Source organism: Leptosomus discolor, chromosome 4, assembly GCF_034619465.1.
Source record: "Leptosomus discolor isolate bLepDis1 chromosome 4, bLepDis1.hap2, whole genome shotgun sequence".
Classification (NCBI taxonomy): domain Eukaryota; kingdom Metazoa; phylum Chordata; class Aves; order Leptosomiformes; family Leptosomidae; genus Leptosomus; species Leptosomus discolor.
The window spans coordinates 9,500,080-9,525,381 of record NC_141394.1 but is presented as its reverse complement, the minus strand read 5'-3'; the positions used below and the strand labels follow the sequence as shown (position 1 = coordinate 9,525,381).

Sequence of the window (25,302 nt, the reverse complement as noted above, 5' to 3'; positions counted from 1 at the left end):
GCAAGTCTTTAGGTATAGGGTGGTGTTCTGCAATGGAAAGAATATTGCGGAGTTGGTGGTCTCACAGCAATGCTAGCAAAGAAATCTTGGCTCTTTGTTCACCACTCAATCTCAGAAATGAAACATTTTGTTCTCTTTGTTTCTCTCTCTTTTTCTTTGTTTTAAAATCTTCTTTCTCCTGCTGCCTGTTTAAGAAAAAGAAATAAAGTCTAGAACAAATTTTTTATGAAGATTTCTTGTTTCATCCCTGCGTCAAAAGCAATCCAAAGGACAAGGCTTGATTAATGGAGCATCCTTGGCCCAGCAGACTTTATCCAGAGAGAGGCAATACAATCTCAAAGCCATGCAGAGGAGAAGGAGGGGAGAAGGCAATGCGTGCTCACATTATCCTCTTGGATAAGAGATTTCGACACACAATGGGCTGCTTCTCTGAAGCGGTAACCTTAGAGTGTTCTTTACTGGTGCAAGGAAGAATAGGGGTGAAACTTCATGTTCTGGAACCAGCTTCAATTAGGAGTCAAAAGAAAGGAGCTTTTTCATATGCTTGTGGGGCTGCATTCCTGGAAGGGTGCTCCTCAGAGTGCCAGGACAGACAGTTGGGGATGTGCTCATCTGTTTTCCCTCCTTTTCCTTTAAGGATGGACTCACCCCACTCCACTGTGCTGCAAGAAGTGGACATGACCAAGTTGTGGAGCTTCTCCTGGAGCGAGGTGCCCCGCTGCTTGCACGGACCAAGGTGTGTGTCTTACTGAAATGTGTTAACAGCTCTATGTAACTTCCCACGGAATTTTCAGTGTCACTGAAAGGACAGTGAAGAAGAAAGGAACATTTGTGTTCTCCCAAAGGAAATGTATTAATGAGTAGAATGATCCAAAATAAGGTTTTCTTACATAATTACGGACTGTCCTTTCCAAATATATGACACAGTATACACTTCTCTGCTCCTCTCTGTAATATCAGACTAAACACACGCTACACCCTAAGACCGTAGGACAGAGAGATGGGAAAGCTGGTTCAGTCACTTCTGAGACACTCCTGGCATATATTTTCTGGTCCTTCATATAAGCTAACTGGGACCTGTGACTTGTAGCTTCTCCTAATTGTTTTCATGGACTATTTCAGACTTAGAAAATGATTTCAGTGTGTTCTTACTGATTTCTGAAAAGTGCACGTCTAAGATTAATGCATTTCCTACAAACGCTGCCGCTTTGGTCAAACTAATGAGAAAGGTAGTTGTAGCATAATAGCAAACCCCAGTGAGCAGCACGTCACATCGGTACATTTCAGAGGGCCTGACAAAGGTAGCTGGTGTCGTTAGTTGGAAAACAGAGCAATAGTAATGCAATGATATGTTTGAGGTCTCTTGGAAGATCGGGAGGGACAAACAATTTCAATACCCGTTTCAGACCATTGCTCTGTTTGCTGGGCCATGCTCCCTCAAACGCGGCTCAAAACAAGAGCAATTAGTGTATTCTGACCCATAGTTATCCTTACTGGAGACTCAAGATTTTTGCTTGATAGTCTTCACAAGGTTTTGTCGCTGGGTTGCAAGCCTATCAACTACATCGAATAAGGATGTGCTCAAGCTATGCATCCTTGACAGCACCAAGTAGTCCAGTTGTCTGTTTATGCAGGAGGGATCCACAGGGAGATGGGAATTGTAGGGAAAAGATTCCTTAATGTTTCATTGGTTCCCTTGGTGGGAGAAGGTGGTTAGGTGAATCTCATGTGTCAACACCCTCACTTCACTAAGAGGTAGAGACGCTCAGAAGAACAGACCCTGCCACATATGTTGTGCAGACTTCAGGCAGGATTCCCAGATGTTGCCATTCAAAGGCAGACGTTGCCAGTCAGGACAAAATATCAGCATTGCTATGGCAGCATCTGGACGTCCCCACTGTGTTGAGGACTGAGCAGAGCAGAACTGTCCAGTGAATAATTCCTTCCTTCCAGGTGACAAATAAACAGTCGCTTGACCACACCAAGTCAGTTACCTGTTCAGTTGGGTATGTTACAGTCTATATTTAAACATGCAGTGCTTTGAAGTCCCTTATTGCATGTGAAATGAAATTAGATTTAAAAGCAACTTCCTCTTCTAACTTCCAACTGAAACAGGTGGTTCCAAACTAGAGATGGACAAATATGTAAATATTAAAACTATTTTTTTCTGAAAACAACTTGTTACATGTATTAATAGCAACAGTTCTCTGTCCTCTTAATTGTCTACCTTCCATGGACTTCAATATATACAAAAAGATCTATTAAAGCCAGACAGGGCTATAAAACTCCTGTTTCCACTGCCCTTCAAGTGTTATGGTTTGAGCAGAAGTCCAGCCATGGTGGTGGTTGAAAGTATCATTTCCTAGAAGCTCAGGGGTCACGTTTACCAATATAATTTGTTTTTTTTTTCCTTGAACACTTTCAGAAAAAAATACAGGTTCCTTAATGAATCCAATGATGGTTAAGTAGGTGCTTTTCCTCTAATTAACATACAACCTCTGTCTTAGTATTATGGTGAGTGTCCCCAGTGTCTTTTAAGGGCAAGATATGTTTTATTAAATCATGAGGCAAGACCCTTAGATTCTTTTGCTTTGATTAAATTCTGATCTTAGTTAATTATATGAAGTTCCTCTAAATTTGCCTGTATTTGCTGGAAAGGGGAGGGGTGGCTATAGCTTTTTTCAGTTTTTCTTCCGGTCCGTAGCTCAGATGAGGCTCTGTTTCAGTGATGGGGTACTCTGCAAACTCACAATGGCATCCTTCTACTATGTGCCACCATCTAAGTGAGAGTTAGGAGAAGTTACTGTTCTGTTTTCTTTTGCCACAGAATGGACTTTCTCCACTTCACATGGCGGCCCAGGGGGACCACGTGGAATGCGTCAAACACCTGCTGCAGCACAAAGCTCCCGTGGACGATGTAACGCTGGATTATCTGACTGCCCTCCATGTGGCTGCACACTGCGGCCACTATCGTGTCACCAAACTCCTTCTGGACAAGAGAGCAAATCCCAATGCTCGTGCCCTGGTAAACCTGTCCCACCTGTGTCATGTAACAAAGCTATCCAGGGCAGATGAGTAGCTCTTACCAGTAAAGCTAAGTGAAAACTCTGTCAACCAACAACCTTAAGTAGTTGCAGTAACAACAGGGGTTGTCACACCTGCTGGTTACCAGTATTGTATCTCCTATCATTAGGCCTAGTCGTGGACCACGTCCCATGGCAAGTGGCTGTAGTATCAGGTCTGGAAGCTGTACCTGGTTCCTAAAATTAGAGCCATTTCTAAGCTGATGTTAATGTATGCATTGGTATTTTACTGAATCAATAGTTCAGTTTTCCATACTAGCTGATATGATACATGAATAATTTCTAAGCTTTCAACTGAATCAATTAGTTAATTGGCATGGAGAAAATATATTTAAAAGCTAATGTTTCTGCATTTATCAAATTACAACATTCCCCTCTATTAGGTGCCACTTTTCTTCCTTTTCAAAAACCGGTTCTTCTGATGCTTACGGGAAAACAGGTGTGATTCCTTTCACTTGCGGATCAGACCATTATCCCCTAACCAAGAGAAAAACATCACATTTGGCTTTGGGAACATAACAAAGCTTTCAAGAGTCTTTAGTCTGCCCGAACCCAGACAAGATTCTAATTTTGTCAGGAAGTGTCCCCATGAACTGTTAGCTGGATGGCAGTTAAAATGCCGATATATTACACTCAGTGGGGGAAGGAAAGAGACTGTGAACACTTGAGATACTTCTGCATGGCGAGAAGTCTGCCATTGCCTGCTGTATTCAGTGCCTCCACAGAACTTGCACTGCAGGCCACTCTGATGTCTTCCCCAGCCTCTTGCCTTCAGTATGACCCTGTGTTTTTGTGTGAAGGCTCCCCCCATCCCTTACGTCCCTTCCTTCCTTCAGATCTGACTTTTTGTTGACACAATTTTCTTTTGCCCTCTCATTTTTCTTGGCCTCTCTATACCCACAAATCCCATAACCCCCCTTGCTTTCTCTACTTATGCTTTTCTTGTTTTGTCTTTCTCGGTATGATGGTCACTTAGTTGACCTTTTTCAACGCTCTTTTCATCCTTTCTTGTTTTTCTTGCCAGTCTTCTGATTATCTGTAGCTGAACTCTCCTCAGCTACCTAGATGTACACATTAGATGCTAGCCCCTACATCTTCTTTCTTTCCTTCGTGACTAGAAACACACCTTCTGTTCCTTCTGTTCCCTCCCTCCCAGAGAAACATCTGAAATGAAAAGAGAGCACCCTCAGGCCGCTGCCTCTCTGCTCTCTTCCCTCCAAACTGTTTTTTTTTTCCCCTCTCTTGTTTCCTCTCCCATCAGGGACTTGTTGCCTCTGGCTTGTTCATAGTATTTAATATACTAAATGATGCTTATAATTTCTGTTAGTGATAGTTTTTTCTGCCTTTTCCTCTCCCCCATCAAACTGTTCCTTACTTAAATAGAAGTAGCAAAACTAAATCAACTCAGGGAGTAAAATTAAGTGAAAATATGGAAACTTCTGAAACAGTAAAACTCTCTGTGAAATATAGAGTGATGTTGTGCAGGAGGTAAAATATCTAATGGTTTTGATTCCTTCTTTAGAAATTGGAGAAGGCTAATAGTAGTAATAATATTCAGCAGAATCCTGTGATGGAATAAATTTTACAAATAATTCCTTTTCAGCTAGATTAAAAAAAAATTGTTAATGTTTGCAAAATTATTCAGGGTACAAGCACTATATGAATTCTTAGCTTTTCCAATTTGTATATGCTTTAAAGCACCTTTGAATCAACTAGTAATTAACATTTCCCTTAACAGAAGCTGACTGTAGAATAATCTGTCACGTGCCTCTTTCCATGAGCTAAGATTTCACTGATAAGTTCTGTTTACTGCTAGCTGATTGTTTAGCAATACTGATCCTTTTCATGAGAAAATATAGCAATTTTTCAACATGGTCTAAAAATGTTACCTGTGCTTTTCACTAAAATGTTCACATATGGTAAATAATGTGTTTGCTTAGCTTTAGGCATACACTTAACCTGCATTAACTGTAATAGCATGTAAAAAAACCTTGAAGTCAAAGTGTGTATTACAGCATAGAGTATGAAGACATGCTCTGATTTGGGCCCTGATCTTACTGAATGGGCATTTCCAAAGAGATGGGTATGTGCTCTGATGGTAAGCACAACACTAAAGCTATTGTCTCACAATACGAAATGCTAGGTTGCAATCTTGATTTAAGATGCTCCCTTCCCCACTCCCCTTTCATTGTCCCTGCCCTGTTTAATTTTAATCCAGATGAGAGCTGATACCTTGCTTACTGTGCTTTGTGACTCAGCAGGGCAGGAATGAGGAAGGGGGGGGCACAAACACTTCAAGAGCGAAGACTTTGTGTCGCGAAACCACGGCTGAAGTATTGACTGTTTATTTCAGATACCCCACAGAATGCACACGCACACAGAAACATGGATACAATATGCTGTGGATTGATGCATAAATATAAAAATAAATACATATAGATGCTTAGATTGCAAGATACTCTAAAATGACAAAATAAGGTGGAATCTGGAAGAAGTACTCCGTTTTTTTCCTAGAGAGGTGTAGAATTTCCTTTATACATTTCAGAAGATGCTAACTAATATCAAAGTGATTACTGTCATTTCTTGTATTTTCCTTGTGTTAGGGAATCTTGGGAACCACTCGAAGTCATCCTTACATGTAGATGTGTGCAACCTTCAGAACCACATACATACATGCGTGCAGGCGTGCACTTGAGAGTCAGAACGGGCATGTCTGTATTTGGTTTTTGGAGGTGGAAGTTCAATTTCTCTCCATTGCCTGAGAAGAAAGCAGTGCCACTGCTTTGTTCTACCTCAGACTACTGGGAGATGTCTGTAATTCATAACCTGTTGTGCTTAAAGAACAATTGCTTCTGGTACTCTAACACTTCTGCTCCCAGTGTGCCAGCATGGAGCTGAGTGGAAAGTGTAGCTGCATGTTTTTAACTAACATGACTGTCTTTTGCACAGAATGGTTTTACTCCACTGCACATTGCCTGCAAGAAAAATCGCATCAAAGTCATGGAACTCCTGGTGAAATATGGGGCTTCAATCCAGGCTATAACAGAGGTAGAAAAATGTTTCATGTCCTGAAGAAACATTCCTTCTCTCTCTCCCTTTTTGCTTCCTTTTTTCTCTCTCCTATCATGCCTCACTTTCATTTATGTTTTATTTAAACGAAGAAGCCCCTTCCCTACGCCCGTGCAGAGGAGTAAAACTGCTCTTGCTTTGTTTCGCAGTCGGGCCTCACACCAATACACGTGGCTGCATTTATGGGCCACTTGAACATAGTCCTCCTTCTGCTGCAGAACGGAGCCTCTCCCGATGTCACTAACATTGTGAGTATGGCTTTGACTAGAATCATCTGTGCAGTACCTCCTCCAAAAAGGGTCTGGCCTACCATGTAGCTCAACCAAAGGTCACATTTTAATGCTACTTTATGACTTTATTGCATTTTAGGAGAAATAATTCTAGCACCTTTTGTGAAGAGGGGAAAATGGTGATTCTATATGCATTATAAGCCATCCGTGGTTTCATGTATTCTTCAACAATGCTCGAGTAGGTAAAGTTTCCCTTAGAAACAGACTAAGCTCACCAGATACATCCAAAACGGATTATGAGCCAAGTCGCAGGGAAGACTTGTGTTTCCGTTCTGAAGGGTGAAATTTAAGTCCAAATGGCTCTAATTTCTGCTTGCGTAGCTTCGCTGGCTGCCATGAAGTTGTGTCATTTGTATCAGGGAAAGGGCATAAGTTGCTTAAAACCTATCAATTAAACAAAAAGGAAAAATGTTAAACTCAAGATATTCCTCAGGCACAGGAAATTCCAGGAACTGGTGCCTTTCCAAAGAAGGTGCTTAAATCTAGAAAATGTGACCTTTGGGAGGTAACACAAAACGCAGAACCTGACTTACCATAGAAATCAGTGTTTGTATACCAATAGCCTAGTTACCAAGAATAACAATAAAAATAACATGGTAGTTTTCTGAGCTGTACTTCATAGATATTTTACTGTTCGTTTAAACAAATATTCAACTTATGACAACCTGCACCTTGAAAGCAGCTTTTTACCAGTAAATAATGTTATCGATAAGTGTTCCCAACATTGAAGCAACAACAAAAATTTAGTAATTCAGGAACTCTGGACTCATCAGTTTTTCTCAGTTAGAAAAATCTTATATGGAACTTAGTAAAAATGTTTGGCACACGGAGTTGTTTGCTTGAATCATTAGAACAGGCTTTCCTTGACAAAGTCCCTTAATGCTTTCATACTTTTTTATAGAAGCAATCTTTATATAAAAACTTTATTGATGATATGAAAGCCAACAAGACATTCCTCTGGAAGCAGTTAAAAGTGTTGTGTTACCAGACATTTGTGTGCAAAGTTTAACACTTTACAATTTGTGCCACACAGGTGTCTTGGCTTTTACTTGGTAAGCTCAAGTTCCCTGTTGAATTACTGTTTCCAAAAGCTAAATTGCTTTGCTAATTCAAGTACAAAAGGATCTTTATAGAAATTTGATCTTCAGAGTGTGTGAAATGTAAATCTTATTCACCTTTTGAACAGGTCATTCTTCAGGTAATAAAGGTTATATAGATGCAATTCTCTCTTAAGATTTATAGCTAGGGCTGTGGGATTTTGTTTGTTGCCCTGCTTACTGATCATAGCTGGTAATACGATGTTTATTTTAAAATGACAAGATAAAACAACTCCTAGTGAAGAGGGTCTGCTTTGATTAGAAGTTCATAATAGTAGGCAAGCTCAGGCCGCTTCTTTTCCTACATCTAGATGAAGGACAAGAAGATGTGATTCCTCACTCTGATGCAAAAGATCTTGACCAGAGTGTTCATGTTGGCAATTGTAGTTTAACTTGGTAGTCATGGGGGTAAAAGCCTTAGAACAGAATATACTCCAGCTCTAGAGTAAGGAACAGTTAACACAAAGAAGCGATCAGTCCTGCTATGTTGTCGTAACAGATAAATACAGAGCTCCTGGTTGTGGAACTGTCCCCGTACCCAACATACCAGATACTGATGAGCTGCACAGGGACTGTTTTAGCCTTCTTTAAGGTGGTGCACTCAAAGAATGTTGGAGGTTGTAAAATTAAATTAGAAACACCATCGTCAAGGATTACTCACTTTCCGCGTTCCTTTGCAAAAACCTGTGCAAAAAGTAAATGCTTTGAATGTATCATCTGTATTTCATTATTCTGATCTGAAATTCCACATCACTCCAGCCAGCTTTCCAAAATTTCCTTCAAATTCTGTGGGCTACAAAAGGCTTGAAAGAAGATTCATTCCATAGCCTGCAGACAGAACCACGCTGCTGAGCACAGATTTTACCCATTTCACATGCTGGCTCAGGTTGTGCGCAGCCATTGCAAGGCCTTTTAAGGCTGCCAGCTCCACGCAGTATGCAGGAAGAGACCATCTGGAAAAATATCCCCTTCCGTCTTGAGGCTCATGTGCCTCGCAATCCCTTGAGAGAGACAGGCTCAATATACTTTTATCTCCTGTGCAGCACCCAAGCTGATGTACTGGTACGTAGAAAGCTGAGGAACATACGTGACCAGGAGAGCCTAAAGAGCAGAATTTTCTATAAGCCAGGATTTTCATTCTGACCCTCCATAGCGAGATTACATTTGTCTGGGATCATCGAGTTTGCAAACCAAAGCGTACCCAGGCCCAGAGACACGTATGCACACATCCTTCTGAGCTGCCTGTTACTGGGTCTGACAGCCAGATTCTCAGCTGGCGCAAAGGCGGGTCTCTGCACGAGTTGGCGTGGGTGGAATTTGCACCGTCGGAGCTCATGTTTCTTCATGGAGGTTCAGGACACTGAAACGCTTTTGCTTTTCTGCAGCGTGGAGAAACTGCGCTGCACATGGCGGCACGTGCTGGGCAGGTGGAAGTAGTTCGCTGCCTCCTGAGAAACGGGGCTCTGGTTGATGCCCGAGCCAGGGTAGGTGTTCTACTTAAAATATTTTTTTTTTGCTTTCTCTTACTCAAAAATATAGCTGAAGCAGAGGAGCTAGGGAGGAGCAATTTCATTTTTATTTGACCCATTGATTCAATATTCAGCACATCTAAAACCAGTAGCCTATGTATGCATAGGTCTTCCAAAGAGAATGTGTGGTGGGCTGACCCTGGCGGCAGCTCAGCCCTGCTCGGTCATTCGCTTACTGCTCCTGCAGCAGGACTGGGGAGAGAACTGGAAAGGCAAAAGCAAGAAAATCTCTTGGGTTGAGATAAAGACAGTTTAATGGGTGAAGGAAAAAAAAAAACCACACCCCACAGAACCAACCCTTCTCCCCGCCAAGTGATGCACCTCCCACAAGCAGACAGATGCCCAGCCAGTCTCTGAGCAACGGCTCCTTTGGAAAAACTCATCCCCTAGTTTTATTGCTGAGTGTGATGTTTTATGGTGTGGATTATCTCTTCGGTCAGTTCGGGCCAGCTGTCCTGGCTGTGTCCCCTCCCAGCCTCTTGCCCATCCCCAGCTTATTCCCTGCGGGGGGCAGAGAGAGAAACAGAGACAGCCTTGGCGCTGTGCAAGCACTGTTCAGCAATAGCGAAAACACTGGTGTGTTATCAGCACTTCTTGGTCAGAAATCTAAACCAGCACCATACGGCCTGCTGTGATGAAAATTAACTCCATCCCAGCTAGACCCAGTATGGTGTGCCTGACTCTGACCAACAATAGCTGTTCTGTCTGAGCAAGGAGGTGCACAGTGCTGTCCTAAAATCAAACATCAGAAGTTCTGATGGCAGTTAGTGCCAGATTTTGAAACCGAGGGGAGTGTTTTTTGTAGAGCAAGGTACAGCTGTTGTAAAAGAAATGAAGAGCGCAAAGGGAAGCAAGTGATGCTTGCAGTGCTGTGTGCTATCTGCTTGATAAAAGGAAAAAACAATGTTTTTCTTCGTAGTTCTCTCTGTTCTAATAATGCATTGCTGAAGCTCATTGCAGAAATTAACCTGCGAGCCCTCTGTTACTGCCTTTCTTTGTACAATTACTTCCTATGATTTTTGCAAGACAAATGCATAGATAGATCTGGGATGAACCAGAATATTGTGTTCAGGGTGGTTCTACCTGCACTAATTATCTACTCGATTTGAGTTGTAGGAAGAACAGACTCCACTGCACATTGCTTCTCGCTTGGGTAAAACGGAGATCGTCCAACTTCTGCTACAGCACATGGCCCACCCTGATGCCGCGACAACTAACGGGTACACTCCACTCCACATCTCTGCCAGAGAGGGACAAGTTGATGTCGCGTCGGTTCTCCTAGAGGCAGGTGCCTCACACTCCATGTCCACCAAAGTAAGACAAAATGCTTTACGTCTGTGTTCCAGTAACACAGGTAGTGCGTGCCAGTGCACACCTGTTCCATGAGGAATGTACTTTTTCACTGAGAAATTGAACTAGTTTGGGTCTTTTGTTCTTACTTAATCAACAGCAATACAATAGACTGAAGTAGTGTATCAGAAGTTACTCAAGTTTTGACATATTGTGCTGTCATCTAAATTCGGGATTTTGGTTCCCACTGGAGCCAAATGCAGATCATGATAAATACATGGTCCCAACAGGTTTAAAATGTACACAAAGTCCTTTTTTCTCTCTTTCCCATTGTGTTGTGGATAGGGCTTTTTTGGCCACAGTTTTCAAAAAAGAAGAGGGGATGATGGCGATGCTTTTTTTTTATGAACGGGCCTGTTTATTCTTCAATACCTTGTTTATTTAAATAGTAAAATAATTCTGGTCTGTGCCAGCTGAAAGGAATATTCCTAAAACATGCAAGTCAGCATCTGTCCAGTTGCATCTAATGCTGAATCTATTTTCAGTGGATCTATAAATAAGGTGTCACCATACGACACAATAGGTCATTTCATCTGGGGTTATAAAATAAATAGTCTGCAGAGTCATTTTTGGTTTGTTAGCCCAAAACATTTACCGATAGATTCCTTAACAGAGTGACGAACACCTAAGAAAATAGATAGCTGTGAGTAGAATAATGTGCCAAGGTATCTTTTCCAAATGTATTGCATGTGATTAAGTGAGAATACTGTAAATCTCCCTATTGTTTTAGGTCTTTAAAAAGTACCCCTAGTTTTACAGCTGGAGCTTAAAACATATTTTTGAACAATGGGGTGTCTTCCAGGGTTTAGCGGACTAAACCAGCAATTTTCAAATTATGATTCGTGGATTACTGGGAACGCTTGCTGTTCTCCTTTTATCCAGCTGTTAAATGACATTAAAATGGCTAAAAATACACTAAATACTTTCCTAATTTCCCAAATTGCTTTAGTACTGCAGGAACATTCTAGAATTATGAAGAGGAGAATATGTAGTCTGTTAGATAATCTCTCTACAAACCTGTGATTCGTGAACTGGAAAGGTTTGAGATTCCCTGACGTAAAATCTTGTTGAGGTGGGATTAATGGAATGAGATGATAATGATAATAAACATTACACATCCCTTATGTGTCAGGCAAATAGGTCATCGTAGCTCCCCAGAATTACTGTCAGGGTGGCGGTGCAGTCTGCCACCTACTGTCTTGCGTCCATGAGTTTTCCTTATCAACGTCTTTTTTTAAATTAAAAGAACAGGCGAAGAGCTTGTTGGTTTGGCATAGACCTGACACCTGTGCTGTGCTGACAAGCACTAATCAAACAAATAGAAAAGGACTCTTTTTAAAAGATGAGGTTGTTCAGTCTTGCCACAACATGTTTCCAAAAGCGCTGCCATTGAGTTAGGTGTGACTTTTTTTTAGCTGCAGTTCATAGGCTGCAGCAGAACTTAGTGAGTGTATGGATACATGAGTCCAAACAGAAATTACTCTTCAACAAACTCTAAAGGAGGAATACAAGGTTTGGAGCCTTTCTTGCTGAATTTAGTTGGTGTTTCATTGTTACTGGCAACAATTGATACGGGAAATATTTCTGAAGCTGTCATCATGAAACTAAAAAGTGCAGCTGGTTTGGAGTAGAAATTTGAACACGTGCCTTTGCCCACACACAGTGCATGTTGCTAGTAGAGTCTGTATCAGGTACAATGTCTGCCAGCCTGACAGCACGTACATAGGAAAGAATAATAAAAGGGAAAGTATTTTCTTGTATTTCGTACTTCTCGAATTGCTTTCAAGAGATCATGCTCTTTCTAGGTATGGCTGTTGATTCTGAGAGCTAGAATATAGGTTGAAGAGTAAGCGCTCAATACACAGTTCTTAGAAGAGGGATGTCAGCATGACCTTTAACGCAAACGTCTGCTTTTTATCTCCTGGAATTTTTCAGAAGGGATTCACACCTTTGCATGTGGCGGCTAAATATGGGAGCCTGGAAGTGGCAAAACTCCTGCTGCAGCGTCGTGCCTCTCCTGATTCAGCTGGCAAGGTACTGATGAGAAAGGGAAAAAAAAAAAAAAGTCAGCAGCGTTTTGGATTCTTCCTTTGGAAAGAACCGTGTGAAACATGCACGTGGAAGAAGGCTGCAGCTGCTTTCACGGGGTGCCTTCGGCTTTGTGCGGGTCGCATTCCCCCCAGGGTGTTGGTTCTGGGTGGTGCTAGCTGTGGAACTGTGCTGCCCAGGAGGTGGGGTTCGGGTCCTTGGCAGGAGGGCACGCAGATCTGTTTCTGTGGCTCTGGAAGCACCGGTTTCATTGAGCTCTCCAAAATGTCAGAATCCTAAGGGATAAACCACGGGGGCAAGACCCCATTTCCCCCCGTGTTGTGGGAACTGGTTAGCCTGAGCTCTGGCAAGATGCAAACCAGGCCTGCGGCCGCAACCACCCAGACACCCGCATTCACCCTCCTCCACCGCTTCTCCCCCACTAACCCCCGTCCACCTGCTGCGGCCTTGCCCTGCCTGCACCCCTCACTGCCCCCATCCCCGCGGCCGGCCCGGCGCCGGTCGCCTCCCGCACTAATGCCAGCTCGGCCTAACGCCAAAACCGCCCTTGCAGAACGGCCTCACCCCCCTCCATGTGGCGGCCCATTACGACAACCAGAAGGTGGCCATGCTGCTGCTGGAGAAGGGCGCCTCGCCCCACGCGACCGCCAAGGTGAGCTCCCGCCTCGCCCGAGGGACCCTGCGCAGGGTGTGGGCGGTCAGACACCCCGAAAGGGTTGTGGGGGCCTTAGAGCTGGTCACAGTGTGACTGGGTGGGTTGCTGAGCCTCATGAGGTCCATGCAGTGGGAAGGTTGCCCTGGCTGGTTGGCCCCCTACCTAAATGGGTGTACGGCTCCCTCACACCTTTGTTGAAAAGGAAGAAATATGTACCTGCATGCATATATGTATGTGTATGCATATATGTATGTGTCTCTCTCCACCCATTTTTATGTTTGTGAACTTTAGTCATAGGTGGAAGTCGCTTTAGTACTGTGCAATATTAGAAATGGTGTGTATATTGTGACCACGCATACAGACAGTTCATTCCAGGGTTAGGGACAGTATCATGGTGTCACTGTGTTAGGCAAAGGCTGCTAAAAGGGAGAAATAATGAGTGAATTGGTGCTGATGTCAGACTGTTCTGCGCCGTGTGAGGCTGCTGTTGTACACGCTGCCAAAGGATGCGGCCTGTCTGTTAAGTGATTGTATCAGAGCTGTTGTGTCCGTTGTGGTGCATGGAGAGCAGCAAAAACTCTAGTTGCAGTAGGATAGTTTGGTAAAGCTCCCTTTAAAAAACCCCACACAGATCAACCAGCCCAACTCCTCCAGAGGGACTGTCCGCTGTAGCACAGAATTTTTCCTCACCATGCATTATAAAGCAAATAAAAGTGGGAAGTTGTCTTATTGCCAGAAAGTACCATCAACGCTATTCTGCTTTGCTTAAATGGTTAATTTGATCAGAAAAATATTCCTCCCTATTGCTGTATCCAGCCAGTGCCGTGACTGACACATGTATCAAAATTTCATATGCGAACACACCTCTACCCACACGCTCCAAAAAAGCATAATGCAACGAAGAGTGTGCGCCCATCACTCATCACAGAGAATGTCACTCATCAGTCAAAAGTGAATATTTACAACGTAGGTTATTCAAAATGTAGGTGTTGAACTCGGGATAATTTGAAGGTATCAGCTGAACAGTCCTGCCCACCCTAGTGAGGGCTGGCTTTGTTCTGGTTTAGATGGCAAAAATAACAGGCTGACAAAGCAGCACAACAACAGGGCCATGTGGGACATGTCTGGCCTTGAAAATTTAATGAACTCTCATCTCTAGTAATAAAGGGTAACATAAAATAATACTGACTTCTTAGGCTTAGGTGGCTCTTGTGTTAACTTTATTCTCGTTTTGTTTCCTGACTGGTGTTAGAATGGATACACCCCTCTGCATATTGCTGCCAAGAAAAATCAGATGCAGATAGCTACCACTCTGCTGAACTATGGGGCTGAGACCAATATTTTGACCAAGCAGGGAGTCACCCCGCTTCATTTGGCCTCCCAAGAAGGTCACACTGACATGGTGACCTTGCTTTTGGAGAAAGGATCCAATATCCATGTGGCAACAAAGGTAACTCACAACTGGAAACAAAGTACTGTGGGTGGGAGTATCCAGTAAGATGCAAAGCACAGTGTAGGAATGATGTCACGCTGTCAGGAATTCTCAGCTTCACTTCCTTATATACATACTTGTGAGTCTGCAGAAGTGACAACAGGTGGGTGAACAGTAGAAGTGAGAAGAGGGTATGTAGCACTGGCAGATGGATTCACCAGTTCATGTATATCACATAATTAATAGCTTACTGGGTAACGCGCAGGAGGAGCTGCAGCTGTTTGCCGTGACCGGAGGAAAACGACGTAACACGTGGCTCCGGTAGAGAAGTTACAGGAGGAAAGGCAGACCAAGAGAAAATGATTTCTGAACATTCAGGAAGGCAGGACTGCAGTATTTTGTTGTGCTGCAACCTTGCCATCTCTCAGGTGTTTTGCATACACTCCTCAAGTTTTATAGTAGAGGCAAAGGAAGGGGAATGTAAAATTCTGGAGTTTGTGGGTCTGTGGGTCTGTGGGTAGATTTAACAGCATGTATCATAAACCTGAGAGCTGCAGTCTGAAATAGTTCAGTGCTCTTGCCATCAAAGACGCTTTTCCTCATGTATTTTCCCTTCAGCCTTCTTTGCCAGTGGAAGAAATTGGCAGCGTCTGGCAAATAACAAAACAACATTATTAGTGGAGTAGCGAGTGAGAGAAATCCTCTGGAGGACCTTTCCAATTTTTAATTTTTTTATTTTATGTTTGTAAATGACAGCATTTTCATAGAAAACAAGTTTATCACAAAAAACCCCATCAGCTGTAGATCTTCATAGATCACCAGATTTATGCAGGCATATATGTAAATCTTAAGGTCAAAAGCCTGCAGCTTTTGTCATACAAGTCCAAATAGAAGGTTCAAGCCTCCATTGTTTATGCTACCTAACCAATGCGAAACAAGGCGATTTTCCTTTCTCTTACAAATTTGTTCCCTGTCTTGTTCACAGACAAGTACTGTGTGCGTGATTGCAGTGAGCTTTTAGTTAAGGGTGCATCCATTTCCTTGGCGTCTTTAAATGGGATCTATTTCTGGAGTTATTTTCTACATTCTGACTCGTGCCTGCAGTTGTCAAGGTTCCCTTTCCTGTCTGAGGAGTGGGAAGCACAGTGAATGTGCTTCCCTAATTTATTAATGGGCTTCTAACAGCTTCACAAGTGACATTATTGTATAAAATCTGAGCGTGATCATTGATGCTTGAAAGTTTTACTCTGTGGTTATGGTGATGTAATTGCTTTGGAGCTGTTTGTCAGCTGGAACAGGAGAAGCATCAACTCTACTTTGTTTAAAAAAGCCACCCATACTTAGAAGCTATAGTTAGGATCTCTTCATGTTTTAAAGATGAGAAAGTGGGACAGTCTAGATTTCTTTCCTCATATAAAGTAGGTTTTATTCTTATTTTCATCTTTATTTATTTAATCGTTTTCTGTGTTCCACCTCTAGACTGGACTGACATCCTTACACCTTGCAGCTCAAGAGGATAAAGTGAATGTAGCTGAAATACTCACAAAACACGGTGCGAACCAAGACGCTCAGACAAAGGTAAATCATGGAGTGGCTACTCTCTCCAGTCTGCCAAAGGATGCTACCGTTGTAAAAGGAATGTTCCACTGAGCTTGCAGTTTTACTTCTTTGTTCTTTTATTGTAGCTTGGTTATACACCTTTAATTGTGGCGTGTCACTATGGAAACATCAAAATGGTGAATTTTCTTCTCAAGCAGGGAGCAAATGTCAATGCTAAAACAAAGGTAAAGAATTTTTCATTGCTTGCTTTTGCTTTTTATTACGAACTTGGTAACCAAGCACTATGAATACATACCATAGGTGCCTTTTCACTAGGAAACCGTAATTATTACATGGTAGGTGTCAGCGTACGGTGATTCGTGGCTGTAGTAGAATGCCTTCTCTGTTACATTTCGTTGTGTAGTGTTCACAAAAGAAAAGTCAGGGAACTCTTTGAGTGTATGAAAGAAGGAGATAGAGGATCAATTTCATTGGCTTTTTTCCTTTGTCTTTTTACTTGCAAACTACCAAATGCGAGCTTGTTTCTCATCTCATTTACACATGGTTTACACCAGTGTAATACCGGTGTGCTGCCAAACTAGTAAGTAACAATTCAGACGCTTTGAGGGTGATGCCAGGTTCTCTCCAATCTGCTGGGAGAAGAGTGGGAAGAATTACTGCTGTTCAAAGCGTGGGTCGTATGACTTTGGGAGAGGAAGCAGCTGTGGTGGGGGAATGCAGTTTACTGAAGACAGGTTTGGCGGGTTTTTTTTTTTTGAGGGGAATCTGGGTACGCTGTTACTGGGCAGTTACACCAAAATGGACCTGACTGCTTATAGCCAAAGTCTGAACGAAATCCACTGACTTCTGTTTTTTCTAGTGTAAACTGGTGGGCACAACAGATGAATGTGATGCATTTTGTAGCAAGAATTGTATATCTCCTGAGTATACACAGAGAGGTTCTGGTGACGGCAAGAGCGTGTTGCATCCCAGATATCGTCACATCACCCTTGTCAGAAAAAGAAGGCTAACTCAGGAGCTGCAGGGCTTCAGCTTAGTTCAAGCTGGCTTCAGGCAATAACTAGCTACTAGCTTCAGATTGGGTGTCTTGGGCTCAACATGAAGTAGTCCATTGATATTTCTAGTGACATACTTAATATTTGTAAGATCCAGTCAAAATCACAGGCTTGTGGTCTGCTGGTCCCCCTGGCTAGCTCCTCTGTCCCCAGCTGTGACCAATGGGATGGATTAATTTCTCAAAGTAGCGCTATTTCATCGCAGTGGCCGCAGCTCAATGTGGTAAGAAACAGCAAAGTAAATCAATAAAAGATGCTAACCCATCCCTTGTGAGATCACCCCAAATCAATGGACAAACCCCAGGGATTCCAAGAGAACAGGCAATGCTAGTAGAAAAACATAAGATAAGAATTAATGAAGCCGACACTAGCAGGATCCAAACGATAGCTGCCAAGATGTTCGGAGGCTGACTAAAGGGACAGATGTACTTGTGTTTTTAGTATTAGGTCTCACTCTATGTCTAAGGGGCCACTGGGCCAGATTCTGACACCATTTCCACAGGTATAGATGAATATATATAATAATTTCATTAAAGTTAGCAAGCTTGTATGAAAGTATGGGGCAGTAGTTCTCCAAAATCTCACATCTAGGGACCAATAAACATACTGGCCATCTGTCAGGTGGCACTATGGACTCAGTTTAAAGAGCAAATCCGTGCTGGCTGGATTCAGTATAAGCACGTTAAAGAATAAGTAGCCTCTACTGCAGCTTGGTCTTCAACTGGAGAAAGCCTGGATGATGCTTTGTGCCATCTCCAGTGAGAAATAACATGGCTGAATTCTGTTTTTGAAAGACTGCACTAATATTTAAGTTAAAGATAGTAAATTTACTTTGCACTGCAACCTACAGTAAAATCTTCCTTCGATTTCTTAGTAGTCCATGCACGGATACTGTAAGTATAAGCACTTTAGGAGTTCTAACTATTTAATTAGTAGCGCAAAGCATTACTTGCATCTATTCGTTTGCAAAAGAGATAACTCTCAGAGCATGTCTTTCAGAGCCTGCCCCCAGGCTTTACGTAAGTGTGCAGTGAGATCAGCTTGGTGTTTTCTTCCAATTTATTCTCTGCTTGCTTTCAAAGCCAATTGCAAATAATTTTGTAAATTAATTGCCTGGCTGGACTTACACAATACCATCTCAGATCAACTAGCTGAAGTTCACTTTGGTTATGTTTCTGTATTGTGTAACATTAGAATGAATCACTGGAGCAGATAAGTATATGGAGTTAAGCGTGTTTATTAATACAGACATTGTGTACATGTTTTCAAGTATAATTTCAGCTTGGTCAAGCCTTTTGAAGGCAAAGTAAAGCTAAAATTGATTGGCATTTGTAACAGGTAGAAGTTGTTACCCTTTTTAAAAATTAATAGTCTCAAATCACCGCTGTTAAAAATGATATATTTTTAAAATCAGCTCAAATATTTTAAAGGCGAATCTTGTCACTTCTATAGAAAACTAAGACATGAAAGGAAGAAAAATGTTCTCTGCCTCAGTTACAATTCTATGTCCTTAGCATGCCACTTTAACTTTACTGTTCCTCATTGTTCCTCCTTCTGATTTGGGAAATGAGGAATTCTCTGTCTTTCCAGAGATTGCTTATATTGTGAGATGAAAGATGAGTTGTGAATAAAAATATTATCTTCCTTTCGCTTTTCATTAAGCTGGGGCAGGAGTATGATTATTACTGAAGGTTTATTACCTTTGGGTCAATTGATGGCATAATTTCTTGTTGAAATGTCTCAAAAGGAGCAAAAGGAAGCAAAGCAAAGTGTCTAATCTAATTACTGGTGGTTGGTGTTCTTTGTTTGTTTTCTTTTATCGTAACCACCGTGGATGACAGAATGGCTACACCCCTCTTCACCAAGCTGCTCAGCAAGGCCACACTCACATCATTAACGTTCTCCTCCAACATGGGGCCAAACCCAACGCCATCACCACTGTAAGTCTGTGAAGTACCAGTAGGAACTTATTTCCCTGGACAGTTCTTTTCTTTCCTTTCCTAGCGCTTGAGAGCAAGCCTTTGTTTTGGTGAAAGTATTCCTCATAGAGCTGGGTGTCAGATGTGCCAATGTAACTTCCTCTTCTTTTCCTTATCCTCTTAAGGTAGTTCAGATCAGATCTAATTCAATGCACACTAAGCTAAACGTGAGGTGGGGAAACTGATTTCTGAGCTGCAGGGTCGGGCTGGCCACAGCTAGCTGGGTGGTGCTTGTTCAGTTGCCCTCTGCCTCCATGATCCATCTGTAAATTGATATCTTGATAAGGATTCTTCCATAAAAATTAACGAAAAATCAGAACTGGGGCTTTTTTTAAGATTTAGACCCAAATTTCTGTCCTGCTGGGGGACCTACTGGGTCTGTTCCAGGTTCTTACTGAGTTCACTGGTGTTACTGCCTCCTCAAAGACTGTCAGTAACCTCTGGCACAGCTCCTCTGCAGTCAGCCAGGAATGCAACTGTCCTATTTCATGTTGATGTTGCTGTTAGTCATCTCTGATTGGGTAATCTTTAAAATGCAGCCAGAATGTCCAAAACTCTTGTCATTCCCCAGAGTGGGTCAGGTTTCCTTGTACATACATTGTGCATGCTTAAATCAGCACTGGCACTCTGTTTGGTCCTGGAACGATCACATTGAATAATCTTGAGTGAAGTTAACCAAAATACCAGTTTATGCACCAGATTATAGAATCATAGATCATCAAGCAAGAGATGTTGTAGTCAGCTTCTGGGGCTGTAGGAACCGAAGGCCTCTTTACTTGCTTTCAGTCCTTCTGTTGGGGCTCTCATGCCCAAATCTAACCCAAATCCAAGCAGGGTTACAAGGATATGTCTTTACTGCACAGTTTGTATATTTTCTCAGGTACTAGATCTGTTCTTGTCCACACATAGCAACCTCTAGCTTGAGATAAGAGAGAATTTAAACCTGAGGCATCTGGCAGGGGGATATGAGAATGGGATACGAGCAGGTAATGTGCAAGTGACAGTAACAGTCAAATTATTTGTGCTGTGAAGATGCTAATCTATTCATTTTGTGCTGCTCATCCACAAACACTGTGTTGCTTCAGGGTTGCTGAGTTAGACTAACACAGAACTTATGTTATAGATAACTAAAGCCAATACTGAAGTAGAGAGAAGCCCTCAGGCTGATATCCTGCGCACAGTGCGGTGGTGTCACAAGAGAAATCATTTCAGTGCAAACAGGGGTACGGTGGCTTTCTGTGATTCGCCCAGTAGGCCAGCACTGAACCTTTGGTTCAGTGCAAAATAACATAAAACAATTCTGTGTGGAGCTCTTTACAAAGAATCATGGAACAAACACATCCCTTCCTCCCCTCCCCAAGTTGAGTGACTGGGACCGTGGGCTGCCGATGTTCCAGGTGATTAAGTGGAGATAAATAGGCTTACTTACTTAAATTAGCATTTTAACGTCCGTTTAATGAATGGCACATCTGCATATCATGGGAATTTAAACTGCGGATAAATTTATTTAAATGGAAATTAATTCTCCACCCCCCGAGCCTTATAGGGGTTGGTTTTGTGTTTGTTAAATCATTAGCTTTTGTGCACTTTCATTGGACATACATTTTTGTTGTAAGGACAAATAGAAGTATGTGTGGACAATACAGCTGTAATCTTGTGTTCCCCAAAGAGGGAATAGTACCTGATAAAGATTTTACAATTTCAACTGGAAGTGAAACTGTAACATTTTAAAATACCTTTTTTAGGAGAGTATTCTGATGTAGAGCTGTTTACGTGAAATAAAACATGAACTTCTGCAAACAAGATATGTTCTGTCTAGTGAAAAACTTCCGTGAGCCCTGAAGGGTTAAACCATACAGCACTTTTGTGTTTAGCATAGCAGGCAGATGTAAGTGTGTTGTGTTACCATGGTAATCAGGGCTATAGTCTTAAAGAAGTTACACAGACAGAGTCAGATGTAACGGTAAAAAAACAGTGCTTTTCCTAGGCTGCGCCTTGTTTTGGATGGAAATGCTGGCTCATGCAGTGTTGAGAGTGATCTCATTGGTTCACATCACAATCCTCCCTCTCATCGCGCTCTCTCTCTCCCCTTCTCTCTTTTCTCTTCAGAATGGTAACACTGCCTTAGCTATTGCAAGGCGCCTGGGATATATCTCAGTGGTCGATACGCTGAAGGTTGTAACGGAGGAGATAACTACCACCACAACTGTGAGTTGCAGATGCATTAAAATGTCTCTCTTCTTTATTCAGAATGTTGTCTTTCTCTCCAGACTCTCCACGTCTCTCTTTCCTTTTTTTTATTTTCTGGTTTTAGCCCCCCCTTTCTGTTGGATTTTTGCAAAAAGTGCTACGATGCTTTCAGTATATCTTTTAAGCATGTGGAAGTGTGTGCAACACAACAGGCTTCACTGAGCTAGGTGACAAAACCTACGTGCACACAGATGGAAAACAACTATTCAAAAAGCGGAGTAAAACTTTTTTCTAGATGTGGGTCTGAGCTGCAAACCCAGCCTTTCCAGGAGTTTGTGCGTTGTTGTTTAGAACTTGTCCTTTTTCTCTCTTTCTCTTTTCACCTCTCCTTTTCAGTCTGTCCTTACATTTCCACACTTTTGACACCTACTGAGGCTCAACCCTTGCAGCGCACCACAGCAAACTCCTTAGCGTTTGGGCTGTACCGGCCGTGGACTGGTGCCAAGCTTAATGATGCTCACTAGATGGCTCTGAATCACATCAATCATCTTTTTACTCGAGTCACTTTAAGTTCAAATAGATGCTGTTTTTCCAAAATATGAAAGAATCTTTCCTTATGTGCTCGGTCCCCTCAGTCCTCCACACTCTTGGTAGTCTGTATTTTGACTTCAGGGTTTGTGGGTAGTGTGTGCTGAACATCGGCAAGGTGGTACTGTTGCTTTAAGCCAGGAAAAACTGATATATTCTGACACTCTGGGAGGGGAGGGTTTTATGTTCTTGGGCTTTTTTGTCCCATCTACAAATGTTTTAATAGGTAGGAAAGGAGAACATTAGAAATAGTGCATCATTTAGGAAAATAATTTTAATTTCAATTTCCATTACTGCATTTTACCTTGAAACACTGTTGTACTGTCATGTTGTTGGGGTTTTTTTGGTTGTTGTTTTGTTTTGTTTTTTTAAATGCAAGAAAGATTAGCAGACTAGAAAACCTATCAGATCTAGGTGTCATTTAGGAGCTCAGAGCTGCAAAAATCCACAGGTTACTTAAAAGATGCCACTACTCAATCAGGGAGAGGGTTAGAGGAAGGGAAGAAATCCAAAGTCTCTTGTAGAGAAATGGGGAAATAACTTTGATTTTTGTCACATGCTGACAGCAAGTCCCACTGGTACGAACCGAGGAAGATGGAATAAAAATGACATGGCATAAGGTTACAGAGTGGGCCGTAATTTATTGATGACCTGGAAAGATCAGACTGAGTCAGGTTTGGACAAGGAGTTCCAGTGTAATTCCAGAAGTCTCTTAATAACGACTGTAGGTTTTTGTTGTTATTATTTCATATTCATATTTAATCATATAGCACATCACATAAATAATGCATAAACACCTATATATCTATTCAGACATTTAGAACAAATAAAACGTGGGTAAAATTTCCTGAGAAACTTTAGCTCTTTCCAAAAGTGTATTTTTTGGCTTCAAAGGACACCTTTGCTGTTCTCTCTGCTGTGTCCTGGCACGCTTTTTCTGTTTATGCCTGATACAAGTTGTAACTTCCTTTCTGTCATACACGGTGCTGCACTGTGGAGCCTTGTACCTTGTCATATGTAAGTGTTAGGGGCTTTGTAATAGTAGGGATTCTCCTGTGAAAAGTCACCTGTGAGCGAGTTACTTTGGATAAATGTTTCTTTAAACTTTGAGGATAATGGATTTTTCTACCAGGTACCAGATGCTTGGGGTTCAGGACTGAGTCAAATACTGAACCTTACTTTCATAGTTGACCTCTAATGCCTGCATATAAAAGAAACTGGAATCTTGAACTGTGTCTGTGTATAAAGCACTACTTTTAAAAGTCAGGTGGGAACCCTCGATAAACTCAGCAGATTCTTCAGCTGTGAATTTGTCTGGGTCTTGTACTTTAGGAATATATAGAATAAAAACCCCTGGTGGTGGTGTTCGTGGTGGGGAACGTTGATTAAACGTAATTTAGAACAAATCCTAAATGGGAGGGATAAGTAACGGGCACTTACAGGCACTCCCTGCAAGAAAGGTCTCCAGATGGTGAGGTTGGTGTTGCCAAACCAGAACACAGCATTTACCACTGAAAAAAAAGGTTCTGTCACCATAGCTACTGCATTCTCTAAGGTTGTAGCTGAGCAAAGCATGGAGGATGTTAGACAGGCTGATGCTTTATTGATATTCAAGTCACTGGCATTTGAGATGAGGAAAAGATCTCCAGTGCCAAAGCCTTTGGTCTAACTTTGAACAAATTTTCCTCTTACTTGCATTCATGTTATTATTAGTGGAGCTACACGAATATAAAGCAATAGAGAGAATAAAATGCACTCATTTTTACTCGCAGATTAGAGATGAATAGGAAATAAATCAGAATAAGCTAGACTTTCAGAGGTTCGCTGTGCAATCAAGTTTTGGGGTATTTATGCAAACAGGCATAGTCTTTCTGTGGGTAAATGAATACATGAGGAGCTCTGAGGTTGTTTACAGTGTACTGCTGTTAAGTAGTTGCTGAATGTATATATAGGTTTATATACCTGAATTACATACCTGAATTGTTCTATGCCACCAGATGAAAATCTGGCCTTACGATGAAAGTCTTAGGTACTTTCCTTTAGGCTTCTGCATTTAATTGAGTTCTCAATGGCACTAAACAGTAGGGAGTTTGAGACGTACACATTGAGCACTTTTCAAAGTGGGCCATTCATGGGGCTAAATATGGATTTTAAATTTTAAGACCCTTCTAATGTGCCTATCAATTAAAAAAGATCTAGTATTATATTAAAAGTTCATTTAGAAACGTTAATTCACAACTTCTGTTGGGAACTGATGTAGAAGTAATGATTCTTGCTGAGTTCGGTGTTCCAGGGATAGCATTACAGATTTTTTGCCCTTCTGAAACAAAACGTGCACATGCGCACACGCTCTCTCGATTCCGTTTTCTGAACTTTGTTGCAATTGTTAAATTATGTAATGATTTTCTTTGACTGAAGGGAAAATCAGGAAGTAAATAAAATATCGTTACTTCTCTGTATATAAATGCCTGAGAGCCTTAGTCAGAGATCAGATTGTTATGACACAGGGGCCTGTGAAAACCTAACTTATGAATAAATTGATGTCATGATAAATGAACCATAGTTACTCGGGTCTGCAGATCTAAGTTAGTAGGAGGACAGTATACAATGTGCCTCTATACCTGTGGCTTGTGGACTAGAGTATTGTAGCATCCTTTCTGTGTTCTAATCAAATGGATTTTGTACGTAAGGTTGGGAACCAAGTTTGCTTAAATTTTGATCATACAGCAGAAATACAAAAAAACTAGCATTTTGTGATTCCTAGGGAGAACCCTTCTTTCCGCTTTCTTCAGAATTTGGTCACCCCCTCCTGCCTTTGTGGTTTTTTCCTGACTTTTCACTGAATTTACCTGGGGAACCTATGAACTGGCAATAGAGAATTTGCATGACTCTGTGTCGATACAATTGCAGTGCCAATTACAATTACAATGCCAGTAAGCTGGTACTCACATCTCGTACTTTCCGCTTCACTTGGAAAATACACAGCCCCCTTCACCTGGGTTTATTTCCTTAGCCCAGTGTCAGTGATTTTTTCTTTACATTTATGATGTATTTGTTAACTTACTGCTGTGTTGTTGAAGACACTAGATCAACATCACCTGAATGATAGCACCCTGCCCATCAGTTGTCGCTGGCTTTCTCACCCTACTGCTGCCTGACATCTCTACCTGAGGAAAGCCGTGGGAATGCAGGGGAGAAAAGTCAGACATTTTGGTGGAGGCACTCGGTGAATATAAACTAATTTTCAAGACAGAACATGTGTTATGAAAAGCACGGCAACAGAAATGATCAATTGTCTTGAATCACAGGCAAGAGTGAATTTAGGAGGCCTTGTTGGAATGCCAAAGGGCATTGTTCTTTTCCTGTACCTCAGGAG

The 25,302-nt window shown here is 41.9% G+C and overlaps 1 protein-coding gene across 1 annotated transcript in view; it reads left to right on the top strand.

The window, feature by feature from the left end:
• The window catches only part of ANK2 (ankyrin 2), a 159,998-nt gene that overhangs the window by 59,274 nt on the left and 75,422 nt on the right, over window positions 1–25,302 (top strand). The window contains exons 10-22 of the mRNA XM_086464118.1: window positions 638–736; window positions 2,828–3,025; window positions 6,033–6,131; window positions 6,302–6,400; window positions 8,925–9,023; window positions 10,185–10,382; window positions 12,354–12,452; window positions 13,021–13,119; window positions 14,375–14,572; window positions 16,034–16,132; window positions 16,240–16,338; window positions 19,011–19,109; window positions 21,258–21,356. Coding sequence (XP_086320244.1) covers window positions 638–736; window positions 2,828–3,025; window positions 6,033–6,131; window positions 6,302–6,400; window positions 8,925–9,023; window positions 10,185–10,382; window positions 12,354–12,452; window positions 13,021–13,119; window positions 14,375–14,572; window positions 16,034–16,132; window positions 16,240–16,338; window positions 19,011–19,109; window positions 21,258–21,356 — 1,584 coding nt within the window. The remainder of the gene's footprint in view (window positions 1–637; window positions 737–2,827; window positions 3,026–6,032; window positions 6,132–6,301; window positions 6,401–8,924; window positions 9,024–10,184; window positions 10,383–12,353; window positions 12,453–13,020; window positions 13,120–14,374; window positions 14,573–16,033; window positions 16,133–16,239; window positions 16,339–19,010; window positions 19,110–21,257; window positions 21,357–25,302) is intronic.